The sequence below is a fragment of the Trachemys scripta genome, chromosome 1 (assembly GCF_013100865.1).
Source record: "Trachemys scripta elegans isolate TJP31775 chromosome 1, CAS_Tse_1.0, whole genome shotgun sequence".
Taxonomy (NCBI): Eukaryota; Metazoa; Chordata; order Testudines; family Emydidae; genus Trachemys; species Trachemys scripta.
This window is the reverse complement of record NC_048298.1, coordinates 25,617,430-25,640,066: the sequence shown is the minus strand read 5'-3', so window position 1 is coordinate 25,640,066 and position 22,637 is coordinate 25,617,430. Positions and strand designations below refer to the sequence as shown.

General features: G+C 39.8%; 2 protein-coding genes across 14 annotated transcripts in view; one reads left to right on the top strand and one right to left on the bottom strand.

The window, feature by feature from the left end:
* SRPK2 (SRSF protein kinase 2) overlaps window positions 1-15,000 on the top strand; it is a 280,377-nt gene extending 265,377 nt beyond the window's left edge. For 9 of the 10 annotated variants that reach the window (XM_034766305.1, XM_034766342.1, XM_034766285.1 and 6 more), the window contains one exon: window positions 13,118-13,302. In XM_034766305.1, the coding sequence (XP_034622196.1) occupies window positions 13,118-13,302 (185 nt within the window). Of the gene's footprint in view, window positions 1-13,117 lie in introns of all 10 variants that reach the window. The other variant, XM_034766274.1, reaches the window with a different exon arrangement.
* A 2,369-nt stretch (window positions 15,001-17,369) lies between these two features.
* The window catches only part of KMT2E (lysine methyltransferase 2E (inactive)), a 117,068-nt gene continuing 111,800 nt past the window's right edge, over window positions 17,370-22,637 (bottom strand). For all 4 annotated transcript variants that reach the window (XM_034766242.1, XM_034766232.1, XM_034766258.1 and 1 more), the window contains 3 exons: window positions 21,389-21,477; window positions 20,940-21,031; window positions 17,370-19,637 (listed from right to left, as the gene is read on the bottom strand). In XM_034766242.1, the coding sequence (XP_034622133.1) occupies window positions 18,129-19,637; window positions 20,940-21,031; window positions 21,389-21,477 (1,690 nt within the window). In that variant the 3' untranslated portion in view covers window positions 17,370-18,128. The remainder of the gene's footprint in view (window positions 19,638-20,939; window positions 21,032-21,388; window positions 21,478-22,637) is intronic.

Below are 22,637 nucleotides of genomic sequence, written 5' to 3'. Positions count from 1 at the left end.
CCTCACATTTGTCCCCTAGCATGAATGACTCAGGTTTGGGAATCTCCCTCATATTCTCAGCCATGAAGACTGGTGCAAAGAATTCATTTAGTTTCTCCACAGTGGCCTTATCTTCCTTGAGTACTCCTTTAATGTCTCAATCGTCCAGTGACCCCACTGGTTTTTTAGTAGGCTTCCTGCTTTTGATGTACTTAAAAAATAATTGCTGTTACTTTTTGAGTCTTTGGCTAGTTGTTCTTCAAATTCTTTTTTGGCCTTCCTAATTATATTTTTACACTTCACTTGCCAGAGTTTATGCTCCTTTCTATTTTCCTTACTAGGATTTAACTTCCACGTTTTAAAGGATGCCTTTTTGCCTCTAACTGCTTCTTTTACTTTGTTCAGCTAAAATGGCACTTTTTTGGTCCTCTTACTATGTTTTTTTAATACATTTAAATTGAGCCTCTATTGTGGTGTCTTTAAAAAATTTCCATGCAGCTTGCAGGGATTTTACTTTTGGTGCTGTACCTTTTAATTTCTATTTAACTAACTTCCTCATTTTTGTGTAGTTCCCCTTTCTGAAATTAAATGCTACCATGTTGGGCTGCTTTGGTGTTTCCCTCTGCTCTCCACAGGGAGGTAAAATTTTATTATTGGTCACTATTACGAAGGGGTTCAGCTATATTCACCTCTTGGAACAGATCCTGTGCTCCACTTAGGACTAAATCAAGAATTGCCTCTCCTCTTGTGGGTTCCAAGACTAGCTGCTCCAAGAAGCAGTCATTTAAGGCAGCGGTTCTCAGACTGTGTGTTGGGACCCCAAAGTGGGTCGTGACCCCATTTTAATGGGGTCACCAGGGCTGGCTTAGACTTGCTGTGGCCTGAGGCCAAAGCCTGAGACCCACCACCTGGTGCCGAAGCCCAAGGGCTTCAGCCTGGGATGACGGGACTCAGGTTACAGGCTCCCTGTTTGGGGCTGAAGCCCTTGGGCTTCTGCTTTGTTCCCCCTCCCCTGGGGAGTGGGGCTCGGGCTTTGGACCCCCCACCCAGGGCAGTGGAGCTCGGGCGGGCTCAGGCTTCAGTCCCCCCTCCTGATGTCATGTAGTAATTTTTGTTGTCAGAAGGGGGTCGCGGTGCAATTAAGTTTGAGAACCCCTGATTTAAGGTGTCAAGAAAGTTTATCTCTGCATCCTGTCCTGAGGTGACATGTACCCAGTCAATATGGGGATAGTTGAAATCCCTCTTTATTATTTGATTTTCTTTTCTTTTTTTATAGCCTCTCTAATCTCCCAGAGCATTTCACAGTCACTATCACCATCCTGGTCAGTAGTATGTCCTACTGTTCTATTCTTACTATTCAAGCATAGCATTATGTCCATAGAGATTCTGTGGCACAGTTTGGTTCATTTAACATTTTTTCTTCATTTGACTCTACCCTTTCCTTCACATACATTGCTACTCCCCCACCAGTATGACCTATTCTGGCCTTCTGATATATTTTGTACCCTGGTATTATTGTGTCCCATTCATTATCCTCATTCCACCAAGTTTCTGTGATGCCTATTATATCAATATCCTCATTTAATTTGAGGCACTTAAGTTTACCCATCTTAGTATTTAGACTTCTAGCATTTGTGTATAAGCACTTAAAAAAATAATCACTTTCTAGTTGTCTGCCATTATGTAATTGAATGGGTCTCTTTTTCATTTGACTATTTCTTGTCAGATCCTACCCATATTTTATCATCTGCCATCCTCTCCTCCTCACTAGGATATAGAGAAAGTCCATTAATAGATACTCCCCTAAGGGATGTCTCTGTCAGAACCACGTGCTACTCTGCACCCATTGGCTTTCCCCCAGCCCTTAGTTTAAAAACTGCTCTATGACCTTTTTAATTTTACTTGACCGCAATCCAGTTCCATTTTGGTTTAGGTGGAGCCCATCCTTCCTGTATAGCAGAGGTCCCCAAAGCGTATTGCGTGTCCCCTAGGGGGGCATGGAGGAACCTCCAGAGGGGGGATGCGGCGGTGCTTGGGTCAGCCCCCATGGGGGCCGGGAGGGAGCGTCCCCGAGGTCTTCTCCGCCCCCAGTCCTGCTCCGGTCCCGCCCCCGGCCATGTTCCTGGCTTCTGGCCGCATGCCTAGCCCTGTCCCCAGCCTCGGCACAGTTTCGCGCCAGGCCCCAGCCTCAGTTGCTGGCCTTGGCTCCATTTCCGAAGCTGGGAGCAATGCCGGGAGCAGAGCTGCACCTGGCTGTGGGCCCGGCTGCCAGCCTCCACCACGGCCTGGCTGTGGCTTCGGCTCCGGCTCCGCTCCTGTCCCCAGCTGCGGCCCTAGCCATCAGCCCCCTTACTCCTGTCCGCAGCCCCACTCCACCCCAAGCTATGGCCGCACTCCAACTGCTTAGGCTCCACCTTTCCCAAAAGGTTCCTCAGTTCCTAATAAATCTTAACCCCTCCTCTGTACACCATTGTCTCATCCATGGACTGAGACTCTGCAGTTCTGCCTGTCTAACTGGCCCTACAGATGGAACTAGAAGCATTTCAGAGAATGCTACCATGGAGGTCCTGGACTTAATCTCTTACCTAGCCGTCTAAATTTGGCCTCCAGGATCTCTCTCCTATCTTCCCTTTGTCATTTGTACCTACATGTACCATGACTACTGGCTCCTCCCCAGCACTACACAGAAATCTTTGTAGATGTCTTGAGAGATCCGCATCTTAGCACCTGTCAGGCAAGTCACCATGTGGTTCTCCTGGTCATCACAAATCCAGCTATCTGTGTAGCTTCTAATGATTGAATCCCCCATTGCCATTACTCGTTTATTATTTTCTTAGTCTTGTTGCTGCAGCTCTAACCATACATCTTTCCCACACTGCAAGTAATAGTAATACTGCTTATTATTCTCACGGCCTTCTTTTACTTGCTGATTGGGGCCTTTTCCTTACTAGCCACAAACCATAAAGCAGACATTATTTTCTTAACCAAGCTTAGAATAATGTTAATTCTTTTAATTTCATAGCCATCTCTACATTCTCCACCTTAAAACCCTACATATTATATGGGTTTTACATTAAGCATTTCAAACATTCTTCTACGATTTTGCAACATCAAATACAAAATCAAAATTACAATTACCACAATCACATAGAGGACTAACAAAGCTTTGAATGACAGTCCTCACCATGGGTGTAATCCCACTTTGTGTGCTTCTTCCCATCAGGAGAAGTTAGTTAACTCCTGAATTCCCTGTTCTTGGCTATTAAGCTTTTAAAATCCAGGCTCAAAGGAGGAATACAATGCCAAGACTTGAATACTGCTTTTAAAGCATACTCCTGTAAACTAGTTATATTATGAACAATGGGTTTGGGAAGTAAGGTCTTTCCATTTATCACCGCAATGAATTTTGGCCAGTGAAAATAACAGTTTTTGGGTCCATATCAAAAGTGGTTACTTCCAGCCACAACATTTATCTTTGCCAGCATAAGCAGTTTTGACTTCACCAGTTCCCCAGTATCTGTACTGTGCTGTTTGGAGATTGTTTTAGGTGTCCCTCAAGTGCAAGCAACAGGACAAGTCTGGAGCTTTCCATACTGTCATTATCTTGCAACAGTATTTGAGGAGGAGAAACAGTACCCCTACTGGTATTACTCTTAACAATGGTTTCAGTGACCTGGTGTTCTGCAGTTTACTGAGATGGATAGCATAAGTGGCATAAGGACCTGTGTGTCTTTTCAACAATTAACATGATAGTATTGGACCTTTGTGACGTTTTGTTTTACACCAATCAGTATGATCTCTGTCATACCTGTGGTGATAAAAGTGGGAAATTTACCTTTCTCTCGATCTGTGAGGGTGCCTTGGTTTGGTGCAGTGCCTACCCTCCATGCACCGACCATGTTATGGGCCTGGCTACTGCGCTGTTTTGATGATATTCATTGGTTTGGTTAACTATTTCTTCTACTTTATGCTGTACTTCCGCAAGCAAATTAACTACGTATATATGCATAGCATATACATTAAAAAGTTCTTAATTAATGAGTTCTTTGCTTTGCTCATTCTTTGAGCTCAATACAGCTGCAGCCAGCTTGTGCTGGAATGCTCAGTCGTGTTCCCACCAGGTCTCTGGGTCTGCCTGGTTTCAGATTGATGCTCTGGCTTCAAACGACCCTGGTACATCACTGGCGGCTAGGCCCCACTGGCTTCATCTTTGAATTGATTCAGGTGCCTTTACCTCTGCATTTTTATTAACAAGATCTTTCCCATAATCCTTCATCATTTTGCCATAAAATTGGCCAAACTGTTGCGGGCATATTCCTTTTGGCAAATGCAGTGAAATCAAATTAAACACGGTTATATGTATAAAATGAACATCATTGTACAGCACTTCTTTAAGGAGCCTTAATATCAATTCATCACTGCATCCTGCCTCCATCTTGGGGCATTCTGGGTTTATTTCTTTTCAATGGATGGTGTTTGTGCCATCCTTAGTTCTACCTTCCCTGATTCTTAAAAGGGTATTTATCAATAAGCCCTTGTTTGATTAAATTTTACAGGAAACACAAAACATGTATTATACCTTGTATACACATATGGAAAGTTCAAGGTACCAATCCCTAAATAGGGATTGATGCTGTGATTGTCAGTTCTTACACAATCACCCTGTTTTTGCTTGTCCTTGCAGAATTATATGTGATATCCAGTAGCATTGTTTATTTCACACCATAACTGAATTGGACTTTCAACTGTCATTTCAATATATACTCAGATTGGGATTGTTGTTTCTGCATTTTATTGAGTCACGTTCTCCATGCACAATCACACCTGTCTCTGTACACTATCAACAGCCTGAAAAACAAAACACAAGTTCTGATGCTCTCTTAGTGGGAACCCCTGAACAGTTTTAACTGAGTAGCATGTAGCCATCGATCCTTGCTTTTAGGTCCTGATTCTATTCGTGCTAGATCAATTGCAGCACTGGCGATTTGTATTACGTAGTAAGGGCCTTCCCATCATGATGCTGGAAACATGTTTTTTTCTGGGATTAAATGCTCCATGACTCTGCTGTTTTTCTTGCTCGCTTCCTCATGTCTGGAATAAGCTTTTACTTTAACCACATATACTGCTGAATTACCCAGTTTAGTTACTTGTTTTCATACATAGCACAAAAGGGCTTGATAGCGTAAAGGCTTGTGATCTGCACTGCAAAACAAATTCATACTCCACCAAGGGAGGAATGTTATTAAGGCATTACAGATCCTTTTAGAGTCTGAGCATATTACATCAGCCAGTACTTGTTCCTTTTTACAGAGTGATAATGCCTCCGTGCCAGCAGCCAATTCCACATACAGCGCTGAGCGTGTACTGCATCTGCACTGCACAGGTTCAGCCTAAACCGAGGGAGCCCAAATTGCAAATTCTGTGACTGGGGTCCCTTTTTCAGATGACCCATCAACATATATTGTCAGAACCTCAAGGTGCAGCCCTTCAGAATTTAAATTAAGTACTGCATGTGATGGGTTGTACCCCCGGCGCGTAGTCTGGGAGCCGTGGGAACTGCTGTGCCCCATAACCCCCCTAACTGGGCAGGCCTCACTTCCCACACAAGAAAACTCCTGGAAACACCTGAGGAATAAAGACTGAACTGGGGGGATTTCTAGCCTGTGTATGGGAACTTCGTGGACTGCTTGTGTCATCAGTCAGGGTGAGAAATTGCTAATTCATGTCCAATCTATCTAGTATGTTAGGCTTAGTTTGTTTATTTGCTAGGTAATCTGCTTTGATCTGTTTGCTATCAGTTATAATCTCTTAAAAATCTATCTTTCTGTAGTTAATAAACTTGTTTTATGTGTTACCATAAACAGTCGCTGTGCCACACTGCACGTTGTAATAGGGGTGAGGGCCACTTTTCCAGGACACTCATGTGGAGTACCACAATTAACAGTCCTGCAGGCAAAGGTGAGGGTTGTGTCATAGGACAGACTTCAATTTGGTGCTCTTCCAGTGGCAAGGACCACTGTGTCAATCTAGGACTAGACACTGTACCTTCTTTGATTTTACCAGACAAAAAGATACTTTAAGGGAGTATGAACAGTGAACAGTTTTGTGTCTCCTAATTCTATCAGATATCTAAAATGTGTCAAAACATGTTTTTCACAGGGCAGTATCCTAATTTTCAACTCAATTCAGTACGTTGTAAACATAAGCAATACATTGTTGTTTTTCCTGTCATGATAGTTCTGAGTTAACACAGCTGAAATGGTTGTCTCCCTGGTTGCTACAAACAATGCAAAAGGTTTTGTATGATCTGGTGTGAAGAACTGGAGTTTGTTTTTAAAACTTCTTTACACTGCTTGGGTTTGCTGGGATGTGTCAGTTCCCACCTCCCTTTTCAGGAGCTAGTACAGGGTGCAGTGATTGCTTTGTAGTCAGACATGAAGTCTTGACAAAACCTTGTCATGCCCAGCAGGGGATAGCAGCGCTGTTTCTGAGGTACAGACGGACAGCTCCAAAAATCACTTAACTTTTTATTTGTCTGGAGCTTGCTGGCCAGGTTGTAGGGTTAGTCCCAGAAAGGAAACCACCTGCAAACAGGGTTTACAGTGCTTTTAAATGGCTTTCCCTGTCAGCAGTACGCATCAGAATATCATCTATATCAGGTATCAGAGGGATAGCTGTGTTAGTCTGAATCTGTAAAAAGCAACAGAGGATCCTGTGGCACCTTTGAGACTAACAGAAGTATTGGGAGCATAAGCTTTCGTGGGTAAGAACCTCACTTCTTCATCTTGCTATCTACATCAGGGGTTCTCAAACTGGGGGTTGGGACCCCTCAGGGGGTCATGAGCTGTCAGCCTCCACCCCAAACTCCGCATTGCCCCCAGCCAGCATTTATATAATGGTGTTATAAATTAAAAACTCTTTTTTATATATTTAAGAGGGGGTCGCACTCAGCGGCTTGCTATGTGAAAGGGGTCACACAAGTTTGAGAACCACTGATCTATGTATAGCACAACATTTTCTTAATAAGTTTTACCCAAAGCCATTAGTTGTATTTGTTTGCAACCTCGGGCATTTCAATCTATTATACAATTACTTAGTTTTAATACTGTTATTTTTTTCCATTTACAAAACATCACCAAATAGATATTTGTTCCTTAATAACATGTACTTTACATCACAATTAATCATAACTTTTGGATAAGATTATTAATGGTTAAACTCCATTTCTTATATTCGCTGATCTTTCTTGGTGCTGGGTTGATTTCTGTTTCCAAAACACACAGCCATCTGAAGAAGAAAACACAAACTAACATGGCTCCTTTTTGTAGCCATTATAGGATCTTAATTAATTAGCATGATTTGCTTATGTTACTTTTACCCCTTTTACAGCATACACTGCATATTCCATGGGGGGAAATGCATGTTCTTTCCGTCGTTTAACTTCCACCTTTATTTGCTATCACAATATATTAGCGGTGTCAGTTTTCACATGAAGTGTAACTCTTTGGTTTTGTGCTTCAGGGTTCCCATGAATTCTTATCAAAGTGAGTGTGTGCTTACTCAGGGCCACCTTAAGGCTCAGTGTTCCTAACATTTCTTCTCTTGTGCACCTCACCCCTGCTGTTGCTCCAAAGGTGCACTGTCTTTTTAATTTTTCATTCTTCTCACGCAACTCTTATAGTTGCTGTTTGATTTCTGAAAAAGGATCAGGGTCTCTTTCCACTATCCAGGTTCTGGCCGCCATAGCCACTTTAGTCTTTATTTACATAATATTGAACCTTATAAAACCAGTGAGGTACCCCAAGAGTTAAACGCTAAATAACAAAGCCAAATAACACTAGCTACCTGTGTTTGACAAAAAATCGTCCATAGTCAAATGATTTAAATCAGAGTGTCTCTGGGCCTGCAGCAGTCATTTATAATTGATTGTTTACAGACCATTCCTTTGGGAAAGGGCCCATTTTCCTTCAGAATGGCTGAAAAGGCTTCTAGGGCCAAAAACAGTGGTGGTAGTAGCCACCACCCGACCCCCTTGTATAATTTGTTTGACTACCAGGGTTCCACCGAATGTGACTATACCAAGCTGTACTGCCATAACTGAGTTTTATTATCAAATCAAGCACTCTCTTCTTCTAACACTTTCACTCTTTAAGGTTTCCACAACCCCTGACTGTTTAATTCCCTCCAAACTCTGCAGTGTTAATTTGTGCAAAAGCTCCTTTAACCTCCCTCTCTCTTTCCTTAAATCACTTACTTATCTCCCAGAATGACACATTTATCAGCCAATTTCTCTTGGCTGCACTGAGCTTATCTTTGTGATCTTTTTAACTCATTCTTCAAGGTGGTGCACTTTGCCTGCAAAGAGTTAGCCACCGAGTACAGTCCCTGTAACATGTCTGTGCTTTCTTTACCTTGGGATTGTTTAAGAAGGCAGTATTAATATTTGTCACCCTGGTCGCCCATGGGTATTTTGCTTTTAAGATTTCAATGGCATTCAACAGACATCTGCCATGCTTTCCTAATAATGTATCTATTTATGACATTCAACAGACCTTTGCTGTGCCCTGCCAGGCATTGTTTTACATAGTAATCCAAAGTACCTCTCTCTAGTCCCCTTCTGTTACGAATTTCTCTTTAGAAGAAACTTCTGTACTTGCCCCAGAGGGATAGGTTGCTACCCCTTCTCTCTGGGGATTCAGAGCAACTGAAATTTAATGTCTGGCATCCCTTTGTGGGTCTCCAAAATGCTGGAATTATTATTTGAAATTATTAATATGAATGTGGGAAACCACCAAACACTAATTTAATCATAAAATCCTTTATTAAATCCAAATGATTTATACAGTTGCTCTAAACATTCCCAAAAAGCCTAAATAATAAGCAATTTACTACATCCAAACGCTAACCAAACATTTATAGGTATTTAATCAAGATACTTATAACCGGGATAAACCTAGGGTGCTTAGACCCATATTGGTTGGCTCCAGTGTGGTCAGGCAGGTATTAGCAATGAACCCTTTAAGAGTTTACTTTTTATACCCTTTAACAAACAAGTGATGTCATTGCCAATTACTAATTTCAACTAGAAACCAGCTTGAGACAACTGACCCTTATTTTCAGTCCTATCCCAGATAAAATGTACAACCTCCTTTCTTTCCAAGGCTTTTCCTCTCTCTCTCTTCCCTTCCTTCTTGCTAACCAACAGAACAGTGGGAAGGTTTGTGCTTGTTTATTTTAAGTCAGTTTTTCTTTGTCTTGTTACTGCAGCTGTAACCATACATCCTTCCCACAATTCAAGCCAGCCCACAAACATCAGGTAGACACTGCCTCCAGTTTCTGGGACACACAGAGGCAAACACATTTGTAATATCTCATGCCACACTACATATTAGATGTCTACAGGCATAGCTCAGATCTGTTTACAGACCAAAGAAAGACAGGTTAGACAAACCTCTCTTGATGCCCTACCAGGTTAGACTCTCCCTGGATTGGTGGAAAGATCCAACAAATGTCTGTACAAGGGTCCTGTTTACACAACTCCCCCAACATTACTTCTGACTCCGGATGCATCCCTAATTGGTTGAGGAGTGCATCTCAACAACTTTAAGACTTGGGGCAAGTGATTGCCCACGGAGACAACTCTCCACATCAACCTCCTTGAACTCAGAGCAGTCAGAAATGCTTGTGCTCACTTTCTTTCACTGCTCAGAAGTACACACATAAAAATTATGACAGACAATATAGCGTTCATGTGTTACAGAAATTGTCAAGGGGGAGCCAGATCATCCTCCTGTGCACAGAAGCACTAAAGCTATGGAATTGGTGTGTTTGCCACAGTGTTTTCTTATCAGCGGCCTACCTACGAGAATCGCAGAACATAACAGTAGACAGTGTCAGTCACAAGTTCTCACATGATCACGAGTGGGAAATGAACCCAGCAGTGCTCCACAGTATATTCTATCAATGGGGGACCCTGACGATAGACTTGTTTGCTTCTTACCTGAACAGGAAATATCCACTCTATTGCTCCAGAGCCAGCACCAGGAAACGCTCATTAGAGGACGCTCTCCTTCTCCCATGAGACAAGGGTGTCCTATATGCCTTTCCCCCATTCCCTCTGCTGCTGAAGGTCCTGATAAAAATAAAAAGAGAAAAAGCAAATGTCATACTGATTGCTCCCACCTGGCAAGACAGACTTGGTGCCCGTACCTGACACAGCTGGCGATATGTCCACCAACCCCCTTTCCTCCCCTTACCTCCTCTCTCAGAACGAAGGACAAAGTATCCATCCCAACCTGTGGATCCTCCGGCTCAAGGCTTGGCTCCTTCATGGTTCCAGCACATAGCGAGTTGCTGTAATGAGGAGGTGCAGGAAGTGCTACTACACAGTAGAAAATCGGCTACCCAACACACTTACCTGCAAAGTGGATTAGGTTTCAAGTTTGGTGCAATTCCCGACAAATTACCCAACGTCTTCCACCCTCCCTGTGGTATTGGACTATATACTGGATCTCAAGAGGTCAGGGCTATCCCCCAGTTCCGTAAAGGTACACCTTGCAACTATAATAGCTTTCCATCAGCAAATAGAGGGATACTTGGTTTTTGCCCATCAAACTACAAAGAGATTCCTCAATGGCATAGTGAACCTCTATCCCCAACCCAGACAACCCACTCCAACATGGGACCTAAATCTAGTTTTTAAGAGCCTGACTAGACTGCCCTTTGAACCTATGGTCACTTCTTCACTTACATACCCATCAATGAAGACGGCATTTCTGGTGGCCCTCACCTTGACGAGGAGGATAGGGGAGATAGCAGCACTAATGGCATCACCCTCACCCCTCCACAGAATTCTTTAAAGATGAGGCTACTCTTAGGCCAGATCTGAAGTTCATCCCCAACGTGACCTTGTCTTTTCACATAAACCAGCTGATTCATCTCCTAACCTGTTATCCAAAGCTTCATCATGATACCCAGGCAGCTATACTGTCTACACTAGACATTAGGAGAGCCTTACCCTTTTATCTGGACAGGAAAAAGGCCTTTAGGAAATCTCCTAATCTTTTTCTGTTCATTGTGGAAAGGTCAAAAGGTGCAGCAATATCGGCCCAAAGATTCTCCAAATGGGTCTCAAACATAAGAACGGCCATACTGGGTCAGACCAATGGTCCATCTAGCCAAGTATCCAGTTTTCTGACAGTGGCCAATGCCAGATGCCTCAGAGGGAATGAACAGAACAGGTAATCATCATGTGATCCATCCCCTGTTGCCCATTCCCAGCTTCTGGCAAACAGAAGCTAGGGACACCATCCCTGTACATCCTGGCTAATAGCCATTGATGGATCTATCCTCCATGAACTTATCTAGTTCTTTTTTGAACCCTGTTATAGTCTTGGCATTCACAACGTCCTCTGGCAGGGAGTTCCACAGATTGACCGTGCGTTGTGTGAAGAAATACTTCCTTTTGTTTGTTTTAAACCTGCTGTCTATTAATTTCATTTAATGATCCCTAGTTACTGTATTATGAGGAGTAAATAATATTTCCTTATTTACTTTCTCCACACCAATTATGATTTTATAGACCTCTGTCATATCCCCCCTTAGTTGTTTCTTTTCCAAGCTGAAAAAGTCTTATTAATCTCTCCTCATACGGAAGCCGTTCCTTACCCCTAATAATTTTTGTTGCCCTTTTCTGAACCTTTTCCGATTCCAATACAGTATATCTTTTTTTGAGATGGGGTGACCACATCTGAACACAGTTGGCAGGAAACCCTATGGGGTGCAGGTAGGTTTTTTCTGGAAGGAGCAGGGAAGGGAAAAGGAGTTAGTATGGAGAATAGAAATGAGGAAGCAAGACACTTTAGGAAAAAATGGGGTCCATTCTTGATTAGCTTGCAAGCTCTGCCAGTCATGTCAGAGCTTGGAACGGCAGAAGGGATGGATACCTATCACTGAGCAATTCTTAAACACTTAAAAAGTCCTACTGGAATTTCTTGCAGAAAACGTTTACCTAGAGTTAGTGATCGAAGTATCTACCCCTCAGCCAAAGACTCTTAGAGAATGTTAAAGTTTCCTCAGAATGCACTAACCCTGAGGCTTGTCATGTCAAATTCAGGCTCCATTTTACAAAAACATCCAAATGTTGGGAGTATGCAAATAGCCTTTGCTCAGCCTCCATAGTGACACCGTGGGAACAATCAGAAACCTTAAACCTTATCCTGCCAGCACACGAATTTATTGAGAGAAATTTTGTGTATTTTGTCACTGGTGATGTATCTGAGTAATGGATAGATAAGAAGAATAAGCTGTATTGGGATAGTATGAGAAGGGACAAAGCTAAAGTTGTTTGCATGACCACATCTGCAATTGCTAATGTTCCAAAAAAAATGTGTGTGTGAAGTCAATTCTTAATTTGGGCTTTCTAATGGTTTTTCATTTTTTTTGTTTTTTGATGATATATAATTGTCAGTTTGACAAAATAGAGTCAATGAAAACTCTATTTTGTGTAAAGACAAGGTATTCTCCTTTTGTAAATAGTAATATTCATAGCAATACTCCTGGAACTCACCAGTATAAACTGGAAAAGTGTTGTCTTAATTTGCTTTAGTGTCATGAAAGATAAATGACACTTTCAGATAGTTTTTGCATACAGTGTTAGCAATAGGACATGCTGTACCTATTGATACCAAACTAAAGTGCATTTCATTGTGTTTGATACTAGAAACCTCCACTGTTGCAGATGATTTTATTAGTATTCACTCTAATTTTATTTAGCTTTTCTTTGAGAAGTTAGTTTTTTTTTAAAGCCAGTATCACTAAGTATATTGTAAGTACATGCTTTCTTATAAAAGAAAGGCAGAATACATGAAGGTAGAAACATAATAGAAGTATGTTTACAGTGGTTTTCAGGTCTAGGATACTAATTTCAAAGGAAATAATGCCTTCAGAATGCACTTGAAGAAAGGTTTTTCATTTTTGTCAACTGAATAAAACACTGGATGGGTTATTTTCAGGGAGAACTGTAGTAACATACTACACTAGCCTGCCTAAATAGTTTAGGCATGCAGTGGGAAGAGAGACTGAACCAGTAATAATTAAGGATAATGAGAACTTTCTGACAGAACATTTTTATATGCAGGAGAACTCCGGCACATTACCAAGCTAAAACCTTGGAGCCTCTTCGATGTGCTTGTGGAAAAATATGGTTGGCCTCATGAAGATGCTGCACAGTTCACAGATTTCCTGATCCCCATGCTAGAAATGGTTCCGGAAAAACGAGCTTCAGCTGGAGAATGCCTTAGGCATCCATGGTTGAATTCTTAGCAGAATCTTCAAACGTAACATTGAACCAGCAACCACTTCCAGTGCATCGGACCTAAATGGTGACTGTCACAAATTCTTTAACAGGATCACAAGTGAGCTGGCTTCATCCTCAGACCTTTATTTTGCTTTGAGGTACTGTTTGACATTTTGCTTTTTGTGCACTGTATTCTTGGGGAAGGGTAGTCTTGTCTTCAGCTGGTAGTTTACTGACCCACTCTCTTCAGAAAACACTTAACGTGTCTTTAAGCATCATTTCTTGTGTTGTGTGGCATTCAAATGTCAAACTTTTGAACAAACTATTCCCCCCCCCCATCTCTCTGTGTTTTGGCAGGTTTGTAACTATTTATGATGAAATATTTTAGCTGAGTATTATATAATTTACAAGTTTGACATTATCAAGTCAGAACTGAGAAATGGCAAGGAATTGTACAATTTTATTTTCTGACAAAGGGACATCATTCTTGTATTATAGTGTATGTAAATGCACCCTGTAAATGTTTATTTCCATTTAAATATGGGATGGGGACTCGGATTTCAGAGTAAAGCTACTAAGTTTAAAGAGCTTTGTAGCATACAAATTGCATGTAGCGGACTTCAAGCTGCTTTAAGGATTTGTGTAAACTTTCCATTTTGTAGAAGTTCCTGTACATTAGATTATAAACAAAGTGGCTCTGGTTTACAAGACTTCATTCCACAAATGGCACTTTAAAGGAAGGCTAGACTTCTTTCTAATGATAAAGTATGCATTATCATTTAGCACTCCCTTTTTGAATTTTTGCCTATTTTAAGTGCTTTTAAGGAGAATATAGCAATTTCCCTTACAATGTGATAGTGAAGATATGGTACCATATGGTGTTGCCTTTTTATAAGCACTGTAATTTGTACTATACCCAAAAGATTAAAAGTGAGCATGGGAAATATTCTGTCTAGAATTACTGATAATATGTGCTTGGGATACGAAAAGGATTGAGCAAAAAGCAAATATAATTTAGAGGACAAAATAATTAAACTTTTGAAACAGCTCATGTTCATTCCATTCATAGCTTTACATGCTCCTAAAACAAATTGCACTAGCTTTTTCCCCCCATGAATTGTCATATATAGCAATTAGTTTGCCCTTTGTAAATTGCGCGCAAAATTGTAAATGTTTTGAGGGGGTGAAAAAGCTAAATAGACTCAAAGTCATAGGCAATACAGATTTTAGAATGTAAAATATGGAGGTGTATTTTGCCCTCTTTTAGAAGTCAGTGGGATGAATGTAAGTTTATTTCTGGTTTTACATAATTATGGTGCCACTTTTTTGACTGTCCATTTTAAATTTATTCACATGCCTTTGCAATAACTAGATTGTGAGAAGATAGCTCTGTGTTGTAACAATAACCAATTGTTTGAGGTGCTTGCAGTTGTCTAATTAAAGTGTTTTGTTTTTTTCAGACATTGTGCTGGTCATTCAAATGCTTGATAATGGTAAATCCAACTGTTTTGATAGTCACATTTCTCAGTAGGTTTTTCAGCCTAGCGTACTGGAAATGCCAGTTGACAATTCCTTTGTAAAATTTCTGTATACATGCTGAAAATATTTTACTTAATACATTAGAGCTAAAACTGCACCTGCAACAGTTAACTCATTGCTTGTTCAGACTCAAACAAGTTCTGTGGAATGCCATTTCTAAGTTAAAGTAACCTTTGCTTGCTTTTTGACCTTCAGTGTATACGTCCAATAATTAAAAATGCAGATTATTTAAAAGCTCTTGCTAGAGTACAACACACTATGCTATTCAAGAAACTTTCAGCCACATCTGTCACTGCTAACATTTGGGTTTCAGGGCAGAGAGCACTGGCAGCCATCTACTTAAAAAAAAAAGCTTTCCAATACGAAGTCCTTATTAAAGGCAGCAAGGATAATATTGCTAGTGTGAAGACAAAATGCTGCAATGAAAGCAAGAGAAGACAGAGGTAAAATTTTCTGCTTCACTCTGGAGTTGCCTTTAGGTTCATCGTGCTGCAACAAGTGAAAAATTTTCAATACAGGAAGGAAAGAAAAACTTAAGAACTGAAATATTAGTTAACATATGTCACTTTCTAGGCACCAAAGCAGATATTCCAATATAGTACAGCTCTTTGCACTACTGTAGCTATTTTTATAAAAGTTACTGGTATCCTAACATTCAGTTATTGGTGGTAACTTAAACAGTACCATTTCGGACATTTACTATGATATCTTTTACCCATTTCTTTGAAAAGCTGTAGCTACTCAATTTAAACTGACAAAATGTTTTTGACTTTGTCTCATACAAAATATAAGTTCTTGCTTCCAAGCTAGCTAATGATCCACTCACTTATTTTATGAATGCAATGGCTTTGAACACCACAGTAAAGTAATAAATTGTGGATCTATAGGGTTGGGATAAGGAGGTTATTTGTACAAAACTCTGGTCAGTGGTGTTGACTGTAAGCTATCGGATCGTTTAATTAGTTGATAGTCTTGGCCAATTCCTAGTAGACTTTGGGTGCTAGACTCAGGAGAAAAAACAAGGATGTGAATAGTAATGGAACTGAATTATCTTTCCTGGAGTAGTAAGAAAAATCAATTTCTAATGCTGTTACCAGTCCAATGCCTTCTTTCACCAGTAGTAGTTGCACATAAAGACAAAGCAACAGTTCCTCTTTACTCAGTCTGATATACTAGCTTTTTATAAACTGGTGGATGTTCTTGATCCTTAAAAAAAATTTACATCCACATGCCATCAGTTAGTTTCACAGGGCTAATTAAACTTTTACTGTTTCTTTAAAATTACATGCAGCCAACTGAATTAGTTTTAAGATCTAAAATAATTAGTCCTACTACCAGACTGGCATTTAATAAGACGATTAAAGGCTTGTCTTTATGTTCTATAGCATAAAAAGTGGGGCACACATTTATTCTGTATTCAAGCATAGTGGCCATATCTTAGCTACCATACAGATATCTTATCCTAGATATATCGTCAAATTAAAACACTGAACTTGCATTTTAACAATAAGTTTTCTGACTGTATTTATTCATTTTTTGTTAAGTCCATTACCCCCATGTTACTCTTGAGCCACAAAGACATACCCATCTCCTCTCTTTTGGTAATAAAGTTCATAAATCTTTCATTTTTATGTTGAAATGTCTTCTCTTCACAATGTAGGTGGGTCATTTATTGTAAGTACTGCACTATAACAATGTCTTAGTGCATTTCAGGAATTATTTTACAAAATCTGACAAACCTAAAAGTTCAAAATAGAATTCCAACATGTATGAATAGGAAACATACCTAGATAGGAACTAAAATATGTGCAAATGTTACTGTAGTGTATCTTCAAGATCAGAATAACCAGTATTTGAATGGTATGGATCTAGTCTGTAACTGTACCAATGTATGAATATTTATCATGTACAATGCATAAACTGTGTGGATTAGTTTTGTATAATGTAACATGTTTCAGTAAACTGACACTACACTGATATTCCAAGTAGCTTTTCCTCATCTCTAATCACTAAGATTAGCAGGAAAAGAACACACTAACCTTTAATGCAGTGGTTCTCAAACTTATTTCATCATTGCCCCCTCTTCTTTGTGTCTGTAGTAGTTTACATCTCCCACCTTCAGAGCTGGGCACCTGGTAGCTGTGAAGGCAGCACAGAATTAAGAGTGGCATGTATTGTCACCCTTACTTTTGCACTGCTGCTGGCAGTGTTCCTGCGTGCCCAACCAGCAGCTGCTGCTCTCAGCTCTGAATATGCACAGTAAGTTCCCCACCCACCCTGTAAAGCTTCTCACGTCCCCCCAGTTTGAGAACCTCTGCTTTAATGGACAGCTTCACAGATGGAATAGGCAATTGGTCAGCTTTCCTCAGTCAGTTTTTCATGCAGGAGGAATAAAGTATCCACAAAATGGGAACACAGATTATTTTTGAAGAGGAAATAAATTACTGCCATCACTTCTAATTATAGCACGCACAAGCCTGTCAGATTTTTAAATAGCTGGACACATAGTCACTTATAACCTTATTTTTCCTTAAATACACAACTCTCAGGACAGTGTGTTAAAACTGACATAATTGTGATTTATTAACATGAATTAAAATGCCCAACCAGTGCTGCAATGTGACAGTATATTAAAAAATTAAAGATCATATACTGTACTACTTCCACAAAGATCACACATTTTTGCAAAAGAGACTTGTCATTATGTACAGTACTATATCAAATGAAAGAAGCCTTAAGCAATTTTACACGCAAAAGAAATAGTATTTACAGCAGTTGTCAGAGATATTAGAAACAATCTATACATTAAATTACATTTCTGCAAATAACTGATGAAACAAAAGTCATGTCCACGCCAAACTATAAAAATCTGTATTGCATTGTTTTCTAGCTATATGCACACAAAGAACTGTTGACAGAAGAAAATGAAAAACCTATTCGTGCCATTTCTATCAGTGTACTTATTTAATTACATATGTATAAAAAGTAATATAGAAAACATTCACTAAATGAATTTAACTGCAACAATAAAATTTAAAGATTATGCAGCATCAAATCTACTGCCAGAAAAAACTGGTGGAATGTTCACTTACAAAATAAAAAGAAATACCTAATACTGGCTGAACAGCACATTTTCAGGAATTTTTAAAAAAGCAAAAAAATGGAAAGAATACAATGAAAGAGCACTGGTGTTTGCTTTTATACAAAGTATCATGTACAAGCTTTAAAAAGTACCTTGAACAGGTACATATGAAATATACACAGTTTATCTTACAGAAACATTTTTAAAATGTTTAGGAGCAAGGATCCCATTTTAATGCCACCCAGAACCATGGTAATTATTTTGAAAAGTTGGTGGCACCTGTGCTCTGTGAATAGGAATTTGTCCAGGCACTGGAGATGCCTGCTGAGGTCCTTGCACCCCATGAGGAAGGGTTACAGAGCCAGGATGAGGACAGAACCCTGAAGCTGTAGGTGTTGGAATACTGTTTGGTCCTTGAGGTTGGATATGAGGACCTTGACAGTGAGGTCCTGTTCCAGCAGGCTGATGTTGAGGTCCAGGTCCCAAGGTTGTATGATGTGGGGCTTGTGATGAATAGGAAGATACACTTGAATGAGCACTTGAAGGAAAATGTGGGGGTCCTTGATGTGATGCATGGTGTAACCCTTGTGCTGATGCTGGGTGATGGCCAGAGCCTAAAACATTGGAAGGTGGAGGCGGCGGGGGTGGAGGAGCTGAATTTACTACATGCTGGTGTTGTGCCTGCAGACCTTGATGTCCTGTTGTGGAATGAGGAGGTTGATGATGGGGTAGAGGACCTGGGGGTGGGGGTGGTGGTGGCAAATGGTGACCAGCAGCTTGAGAATGAATGTGTGATCCAGGGGCTACTGCCACGGCATGAACTGGACCTACTACGTGTGCTACAGAATGCTGCTGATGGGAACTTTGCTGCTGTACAAGATGAGGTCCTGGAGCAGGTGGTGGTGGAGGAGGAGGAGGAGGAACAGCAGATGCTGAAGCCTGGTGATGAATACTGGGGTTCTGAGATGGCAAAAAATGCCCTGCAGTTACATGGTGTCCTGGAACTGCTTGCTGGCCCGTAGTGCCAGGAACTGCTTGATTTGGTCCAGAAGAGAAAACAGTTTGTTGGGGTATGCTACCCTTTAACTGACTATAACTCTGAAAGTTTCCGGAGGGCTGCTGGTTTTGATAGTAAGTAGAAGAAGAAGGGAGTGGGGGAGGAGGTGGGGGCGGTGCACTGCTGTTCAAATTTTGTTGGTTAAACTGACTATAAGTTGCTGAAGATTGTCCTGAAGGTGCCTGGGTGAACAACTGTCCACTAGCCTGCTGCTGACTACCAGGCTGAAGGTTCTGTGCTGCTGGATAAAAACTTCTGTGTGTTTCTCTCTGAGGTGTTCCAACTTGAGGTGACTGTGGATGATGAGGTCTGTACGGAGATCCTAACTGTTGTGAGTGAGGCTTTGGTGAAAGATAACCATGCTGTACAGGTGTGTGAGGAGTAGATGATTTTGGAGGATTTTCTACATGAGGTGAAGGGGGACAGTGCAGTTTCAAAGGTGCAGAAGGCAGCTTTTGTGAATGAGAAAGTTGCTCTGTTGAACTACGCAAATGCGACTGAGATGGGTGAGTTTTTGAAAGTACTTGGACGTTATTTGTCAGTTGTTTTTGTTGCAGCTCAGATTTTGGATGATTCACATTCTCAGCCTCTGGAGTATTACCTGCAGTTTCCCAGTGAGAATCTGGTTTTGTGGGTGTTCTCCCAATTGACTGCACTGAAACTACAGGACCAGGTGAAGAAGGCTAGATAGATGAAGAGAAAGAACAAAGTCAGTGTAACTTTACTTCAAAACATTTTAAAATATTAAAACCACGGTTTCTTAAAAATAACTTTCACCAAGTAAGTGTTTTAGAAATCAAAAAGATGTTTTCCTTTGGCAGGTGCACAGGATGTATGTTCATTATTTAAAAAAGAAGATAGATACAGGTGGAAGTCTAAGCTTTCTTAATGGTAGCATTATCCTCATGATGAAGTGTTACCAAAATGCATTAAAGCTTATTATTTATACAGCATACAAAGTGTCCCAGGTTTAAAAAAACAAAAAAAACCACCCGAGAAGATGTCACTACTTGAAATATCTTACAATCTACGTTATTTATAAAAGCCCTGGACTGCTGCTACTAAGGGATTAACTTCAAGTTCTATACAGAATAATTTACAGGTTTCACATCAAACTTCAAATCTTAAAACTGGGATAATGTGAACAAACAGACTGAACATTACAACCTGAATTCCTCCATTTAATATTATGGCAGTAGCTACTACACAGCTTTCTTCCTATCAGTGTTAATTACCCTCACTATTAAAAATTTGACACTTTATTTTCAGTATGAATTTGAGCATGTAGATTAGAGTTCAGATTCCTTGTAAAATTATATAGTGATCTATTTTGTTTTTTAAATCAAAATGCAAAACCACTGAAACAATTTGTGTCCCAAAAAAAATCACTGCAGTTGTGACTTTGGTCACTACCATTCAACATAACACATACCAAATTTTAATTGAACTGAGACGTAGCCAAAATATTCCAGTGAGCCTGTGATCTATAATAATTGAATAGATTTTATCTGTTCATACTCCAGAGAATTAGGATAAAAAACAGATGAATCAGTCTGGTTATTCTTTATCAAGATTTTCCGATAATTCCAAACAATACCGCTTGAGCTATATTAAGGTATAAGGATCTTAAATGTGCTTGTTGGTGTTGGCAAGTCCTTTGCAATTGAGAATTCCTATCATGAATGAAAGCAATGGCAACTTTTTACTTGGATTAGATGAAAAATGTCTTATGTGGCATATTACATGGTTGAGATTTGGCTAGAGTTATTGCTGCTCATATTCAACACAGATGTATATTAGGTAAAAGAAAAAAATTCTTGACAACTACCTAAGTGAAAAGTACTTCGAACAATCAAGAAAGGCATTCCCAAATATATTACGTACCTATACATACTAATCTAATCAAACTACACATCAGTGCTGCGTGCATCTTATTTGTGCGCGCGCGCACACACACATTTTCTCTCTCTCTCTCTCTCTATTACCTTGCTTGCTTTTGAAGGACTCTTGCAAGTCTTTTGAGAAGTATCTGGGGACGGACATTCAGTTGTGGACTCTGGATTTTCAGGATCAGGGTCTACAAACAAAAACACAGTAAAATGTAGCAATTTGATAAACAAGACTTTTGTAAACACTACTAAACAGTTTATGTTCAACTCTAAAGAACTATTTTTCAAGTTCTAAGTGAAACGATTCAACACTACAAGCATGATACGAGGTCATCTGCTTACTGACCTTCCATGAGTTCAGTGAAATAAAGGACCTTAAGTTGCAACTGAGGAATGATATTTGAATGAGATGGTGAGTATGGACTACAAGGTGATTCTCACCCTACAGATGAAGCAGATCCAAACATAATATTAAAATGGCTAAGAACTATTATGTGGATTAGTTCAATGAATCCATTTTCTGGACTGATAGTAAGCCAACTTACCACTGTCCTTGTCTTTCCTATGATCACTGAGAAGTAAAGCTCTTTGATAACTTCGCTCCCTCACTTGTTCCACTGAAGTTGAAGCAGTCCTTTAAAAAACAAAATATTCTTTACATTAAGGAGGTCTAATTCCATAATTCACATATCAGATGTATATAATTTAAACTCAAATATAGGGCAAGAATACTGTGTAGCAAACTCACTTGTTCTTGTATAGACAGTATACACAAAAGATAAAGGATGTTCCTATCTACATCAGTGTAATCAGTTAATTAGGCTGTTCGTTTTAGTAGATTCTCTCACTTCAAATATGGAATAAGTTCAACAATTTCTGCAACATGTTCATCTTAACAGAAAAGAAAGTTGGCTCTAACAGAATTCCTGTTAATATGAAGAGAATAGAGATTGGGATCTTTTTTCTTACGATAGAAACTACAAGGATGAGAAAGGGAAGGATGCTCTGTCACTGACATAAATTGGGCATTTCTGAAAATTTAGGCCTCGTTCTCTGTGATTCGGTTTCTCCATTTGTAAAATGGAGAAGATAATATCACACAGGGTGATGTAATGACTGGTTCATTGTCATTTGTAAAGCAGTTCTGGAAGGTGCTACATGAGCACAGGTCTTTTTTTTTGGCAGTGTCCAAGCCATATGGGCTAGAGTTGAGAGCAGTGCCAAGCACTGGTAGGGGCAGTGGACAACACTGGAACACTTCCTCTGCATTCTAAAATGTTTTGATAAGTTATCAGTGATGAATATATGGCATTACTCTACGGTGGTCTTGTTGGCTTCTGAAAAACATTTGGTTTCTTAAGTCTTGTAAGGAGATGAGTTAATCATTAGGTACCACATGAAAGGGCCTAAGTGTATTTAATGGATCATATATTTTATATATCTCACATACTAGTTAGTAATACATATAAGCAAATGCATAATCAATATAAATTTAAACTTAGTTTAGTATGGTTCATCAAACTTTTGAATAACCATTTTCTGAGAAGGAGTGCAAAACACCGTTTTTGGCTTACTAAGTATCCCCCATTTCTCTTCTTGAAACATCCCTGATATTTGAGTGCAGAACAAGGATGAATTATCAATGAGGGGTCACAATGTCCCCTCCAAATATAATCAGGATAAACAAAGAAAGTCCTTGTCAAATATTTAAGATTGATAGTTCTGTTATTGATAAAATAGATTATAGAACCTAATGTGTATTGTGAAGTCTTACATTTGGTCATAAATATTGTT